Below are 6,249 nucleotides of genomic sequence, written 5' to 3'. Positions count from 1 at the left end.
TCAGAGTTCCTGGAGTGTCTGTACAGCATGATCTCCAGTACACTGTAAAATAATTTAGGCTGGAAGGGATCCATGGAGGTCATCTGGTCCAACACACCACACATAGCAGGACCAACTCTGAAGGTGGATCAGGTTGCTTAGGGTTATTTGAGTTTCCCAGTACGTTCAAGGATAGAGATGTCACAGTTTCTGTGTCAACTTCTTGATCAATCTTATCTAGAGAAGCATCTACTATCTATTCCATTTCTCTTGCTGCAAACTGAGGGAGGTAGCCTGGTGCTTACACATACACATTTGCCCATTTACTAAACACAAAATTGTGTTTAACACCAATGGCACACCTGAGCTTGCTTCTGTAATACCTTAGGAAATTAATGTCGTGTAAATGCACATCCATACCCAATGCCAAAAGGCTTAAAATTTATCGTGCCTACCTTCAGCAGTCTGAAAGTCAGCCTAGATTTCTTTTCCAAACTATCTAATGCCAGCATAGATGGGAGAGAGTGTTCTTGCACATCTAAAGATGAAACTTCACAGAAGTTCCATTTCTCTCCACACTTTTTCTAACTTAGACCAGGCATCTAATAACTAGCCTGCCTACTGTAATTTCATCTATTTTGTATATTTAGATTGCTGCACCTTTAAGAGGAAGAACCAGACAAAAAGATCAGGGTGAGACAAAGCACAGAAAGACCAAATAATTACGAAGTGATCAGCAGTGTAACCAATTAATTTTTGAAAATTCTGTAGCAAATGCTTTTCTTTTTTCAAACAGAGCACTAACTTAGTCACAGCTTCAAGTGAAACATGTACAGAAAGTTCAAATCTTTAACTGATCACCAGACCAACACACATAACAAAAAGCATAATTTAATTATCATCTTTTTGCCGTAAGCATTAACAATGAAATATTTAACTGTCAAAAGTCTTTATGAATATCTAAAAGCCTAATACAAATATCCAAACTATTAGTAAACATTTGTAATTTGAAGTGTTAACAATAAGACATTTAATAATTCTGCATTAAATCTAACAAGCCCTTTCTAAAAGAATATTAATTTACAGTCATTCTTTCTAACAACTTTTTGTACAATAAAAAAAAAAATTAGATTTTTTCTGCTTCCCTTTCCCACCCAACCACCCACTTAGTTTTGCTCACAGACTGAGCTACTAGCCGATCAAGCCTGATGGTAAAAATCCTCTTAACCAAGGGTCCAAGATCTCAGTTTTAGTGTCCAGCTCAAATGCTCTTTGGGACAAAAAAAAAAAAATCCATGTTTTTGTATAATGTGCAAAGTGCAACTTTTATCCAGTGCCATAGAAGTGCGTGCTGCTGTGAACCTTACCAAAGCATAAATCAGTAAAAATTAAGACTTCTTCAATTTCCGATTGCTCTCTTATGGACAAATGTTAGATGATGTCCACAGGAATGAAGATCAAGTGGATTTTATCCTGGCGCTTACTTGGTCAGGTACTTTCCAATTTCATTAGGTTAAACCTATGTTTTTACTCAAGTTCTTCAGTTTCCTCTGTAAAAAGTTCAGCCAAATCTGCCACTGTCAACACTGAGGCTTCTGACTGTTTCATGGAAGAGCTTGTGTGGCTGTGGGAAAGAATTGCATGTGGGCATCAGAGAAAGAATCAGTGTAAGTAACAAGCTGTGTGCACTAAAGACAGAGCACACAGTTCAGAGTCAATACCTGCTCAGCTTTGAAGCCCTTTCTGTGAAGAAACACACCTTCTGTCCGGGAAAACACATACACTCATCAGCTACTGCTCTTGCATATTCTAAGTAAGATAAAAAATTCACCTGCTGTCCCCAACTGTGGTCAACACTAAACACTGCAAAGGCAGCAGAACATGGGATAATCCACTCTGACCTCTTAACGTTTCAGGGATTTGCTTCAGCTTCCAAGCATGAGGTTTAATATTACTTTCAAAACATTAGCCCTCATGGGATCATTCAACCACTGTACACTTATCCAAATTTTATGTGCAAAAGTAGTGCTACTTCATAGAAAAGGAGAGTAAGTAATTCTTCAAGAGCTAAAACTGAAATCTCATAACTACAGCTGAAGATGTGCATGTACTTTTTTAGTACTTTAATAATCTCTAACAGGCAAAATTTCCTTAAACTAAGGCCTCCTCCTAGATTTTTCATGTGTATACCATCTAGTTAAAAGGTACAAACCTCTTACACTGTCTGCATAAGGAGTGTAAATAGCATTTTTGGTCCCGCTCCAATCCGTCACTGCTTATGGATTTTGGAAAGATAAATCACAGTGAAAATTGCTTTCTGTGTCTGCACACCACCCTGATGTATGACTTAGCACCTGGGCAATGTTTGCATGGACTGTGAAACCAAGGAATGTGACAGCATCGTTGGATGAGGTTAGTAGGATTCAAAAAAAGAACCCATGTCCTGTGCTGGAGTTTATAACAGCTACTGTTGCTCTAGTGGCAGCCTCAGTAGTACTCCACCAATTGCAATGTTATTATACCAATGGAAATAGGTAAACTGAAAAAATAAATCATATCATAATACATAATTCATTACTTGGGCTTTTATGAAATAAAGTACACAAAACATAACCAAAATATTTCCCAGAGAATTAAAATACCTTAAGCTGCAAGTTACTGGAACCTGGTTAAAACTTTTGAAGTCTTAAAACTGTTTTACCAGTCAAAACCGTTTGAAGAACAGTTGAACAGTTTATATATAAGATATACATTCCTAACCATAAAAGTATGGTGAGGTACCACCTTTTCATTTTCAGAGCAAAATGATGTTTTAAAAAAAATCAACACATACCTTCTATCTACAGTTTTCAGCATAGTCTGCATTCTCTCTTCTATTGTTGCTTTTATCAGGAACCTATGAACAATTGTCGATCTGAATGCATTTAAAAAAAAAGAAAACACCACCATGAGTGAGCAGAAGTTGTATTGTTACTGCTAAAGTTAATAACCATATTTTTGTCTCATACTAATGCTATTAAAAGTGTTGAAAATATGCCTCTGGTTTTTAAGAAATGTTACAAGTGATTAGCAACTTCCATTGACATTTCAGAGTGCTTCCCTGTAAACACACTTTCACTTTACTGATCCCACAGTAAATGAATGCAAGCTGTATTAGCTAAAACCCTAACGTAGATACCGGGCAAAGTTCTGCTTTCTGTGCCCTTACTAGAAACATTCTTCCTGAATCTAAAGAAAAAGGAGTTTTGCCCACTGGTTATATATAATGCTCATACAATGTTCACAAATTATTTCAAGAGAGAAGAGCTCAATGTGATGGATAATTAAACCTAATACCCAGAGTTTTAATAATATTATTTTTGAAGACAGCAAAATATTAACTTTTTTTAAAAAAGTCAGTAAACACTGGTAAAACATAAAAGTCAGTAAAACAAAGTGTCAGTGAACATAACACAAAATTAAAATTCCATTTATGATGCATTGTGGTGCATTTTGAAATAAAATTTCAAAAAAGAAAGCAATAATTTAGAAAAGTGCCAGGCACTAGAAAGTGAAATGGAAAAAAGTCAGATCCAATGATAAAAATGAAAAAGCACCCCAACCTCTCCTGTATAAACATTTTTCAAAGTAAGAACCCTTGAAAATGCTTAGACAGTTTTCAGATCTTAGGTTGAAATTGTGGCAGGTAACATTTCACAGAAGAATGCAGGGGGGAATACTTTTGGATTCACAGGCAAGGTTTACCCCCAAAAAGAGAAATAAGTAAGAACTGAACTGGTAATAGTTGCACCAGTGACACTAAACAGAGTATTCCCTAATGCTCAGTCTACTTGGAACACAGCCCTTTTAAAAAATAAGCCTTCCTGAAATCTTAATTCTTAAAAAGTATAGCGTATTCTTGGTGGCTTTATTTCAAGGTTTTTGCCACACTTCTCATGCCAGCATCAGGTAGAATTGAAGTGTGGGCTGTTGCAATCAGTTTTTCCTATGCCCTCACAGTTAATTCAAAATCTTTACCAATACACACAAATATCCACCTGTTCATAAACTTTCTTTCACATACATGCTCCTTCATGTCCTCCTCTCTCTTTGCTTTCATTTCCAGAACACAACCCCCACTACTATCCTACAGTATCGTTATCCCAGAATTGACTGCAGCTATTTTTCTTCTTCATGTACTGGGCTTTAAATTTGTTTTTTCTAAACTCATGAGACCTTAGGAAAAACATGTACATCTCATATGTTGAGGACAAACTTTCTAAAACCTTTTTTAAGTGTACCTATGTCAGAGCAACAATACTGAAACAAACAAGAGACATGCAAACTCATTAATGTCTTCAAAAAGGGGTGAGGGCAGAACTGTAATTCAAAAACTTATCAGTTCTAATGAGAGTGTGCTATAACTTTCTTTCTGAAAAAAACCCCAACCAGAAAAAGCCCCAAAACAAGGAAACAAAAAAACCTCAACAATTTATATGCAGCTCCTAATCTGGAACTGAGAATGACCAGTTAGAAAAACCATGCCTGAACTTAGCCATATATGACATAAAAGATGGATTGCTCAGATCTGCAAAGCTAAGACATTTCTGGATATTTTTGCAAGCAGAACTCCAAAATCAAAAGCTAAGGCATCAACAGCACACCTAAAATAGGGCAACAGCTGAACAAGGTTTTTTCAGATCTATTCTGGACCATATCTAAACCACTGAACACAACTGGAAATCTTACTTTGTTTGGCCAATACGATGTACTCTGCCAATAGCCTGTAGCTCATGTGCCGGATTCAGAATGGGCTCCACGAGCAGAACGTGAGTTGCTTCGATGATGTTTAGTCCATTGGAACCAGTGTGAAGAGGCAGCAGCAAAATATTGATGTTGGGATCGTATTTAAATGCAGACAGGTTCTCCTAAAAGGCAAACATCACAGCAGCTTGAGAAAAGTTCCTCAATGAAGAGTGTGGGGGACAGGACTGTATTTAGGAGCTAATACAGGCTCCAGAGTGACAATCCTGCAGGTCTGTCATCCCAGAACAGATACATGACAGTAGCAGGAAGGCATGAACTTCTTGCAACACTGATCAGCGTGTCTCATCCTTAACTCCATGCCAATGCATCTTTCTCAAAAGCGAATATACTGTTTATCTCCAAATGCTTTAAAATAGGACTTTTTGAGATTATAGTTTTTGGAAAGATTAAATCAGAGACCAAAGCTTCTGCCATACAAATTTGCTCCTCTTTTAGTTTCTGAAATGAAGCAACCAAGTAAAAAAGGTCAGATTAACTTCTATGAACTATGATTTCCCCATTGAAAATATTTAAGAAAAAATATCCTTTATGTACCTGAAATTTACTAATTCCATTGATCTGAGAAAAAACCATGTTGTTGTCATACAAAGCTTTTGAAATTATATCCAACACATCTTGCCACTGCAAAAAAAAACAAAACCACACAACACAATAAAAGTAACTCAACATTACAAACAGCAATGACAACTAAAAAATAATTAACTTTCCTAACAAAAAGTAGATAAAAGAGCTTTTCAAAATGCTAGCATTTGTATTTTTTTTTTTTTTAAATGTGTGCTAGAAACCAAATCTTTCATAAGCCTTAAGTAAGACAGGTGATTAGAAATATCAGCTTGAATATAAGAGATTGGTAGCCATTGCAAAAACAGTTTTACAACATATCGAAGACATCTGGACATCACATTTAGAAGTATCTAGAATTTCTACTGCTTTCATACAAATCTAAGTGCTTGCCCTTTAAAGAAACAAGCTTTCATCTGCTAACTATGATCATTATTCTTGTTCCCGTTACAGGACTTGCCCTACAAATCCTCAAAACAATCGAGTGGTTGTACAGAGTGATTCAACATTTTGGTAGCTAAACTAGTTCCTGAAAATATGAATGTTTTAAACTCAAAACACACATGCAAAGACAAGACAGAAAATGTTGATTAATACCGTTGAGAAAACTAAGGACTTAGCCCCCGGATCTTTAAATTGAATTCTCTTCAGTGTTCGGACCACAGCTTCCACTTTGGTGGAGTGACTTCCCTTTGAAAAGTCAAAGAAGTGCGTTAGTAGAGTAGGATAGTAAAAAACTCCTTCCATATTCATTGCTTTATTAAATGATGTTAAATGAGGTCTCTTACCCAAAGTTAAAAATGATCAGCCTCAGGTTAAGTAGCATTGAACTACTTTTACCTCTCCCTTATAATGCTCTGCATTAGGATCAGCAGTAACAGCATGTGTAGCACATGGAAGAAT

The 6,249-nt window shown here is 36.2% G+C and overlaps 1 protein-coding gene across 2 annotated transcripts in view; it reads right to left on the bottom strand.

The window, feature by feature from the left end:
- Positions 1–911: 911 nt before the first annotated feature.
- Positions 912–6,249, bottom strand: part of SHPRH (SNF2 histone linker PHD RING helicase) — a 49,954-nt gene continuing 44,616 nt past the window's right edge. For both annotated transcript variants that reach the window (XM_040059009.2, XM_040059010.2), the window contains exons 26-30: positions 5,944–6,036; positions 5,320–5,406; positions 4,708–4,886; positions 2,813–2,893; positions 912–1,603 (exon numbers count right to left, since the gene is read on the bottom strand). In XM_040059009.2, coding sequence (XP_039914943.1) covers positions 1,507–1,603; positions 2,813–2,893; positions 4,708–4,886; positions 5,320–5,406; positions 5,944–6,036 — 537 coding nt within the window. In that variant the 3' untranslated portion in view covers positions 912–1,506. The remainder of the gene's footprint in view (positions 1,604–2,812; positions 2,894–4,707; positions 4,887–5,319; positions 5,407–5,943; positions 6,037–6,249) is intronic.

This window comes from Hirundo rustica, chromosome 3, assembly GCF_015227805.2.
Source record: "Hirundo rustica isolate bHirRus1 chromosome 3, bHirRus1.pri.v3, whole genome shotgun sequence".
Taxonomy (NCBI): Eukaryota; Metazoa; Chordata; class Aves; order Passeriformes; family Hirundinidae; genus Hirundo; species Hirundo rustica.
This window is presented reverse-complemented; position numbering and strand designations above follow the sequence as displayed.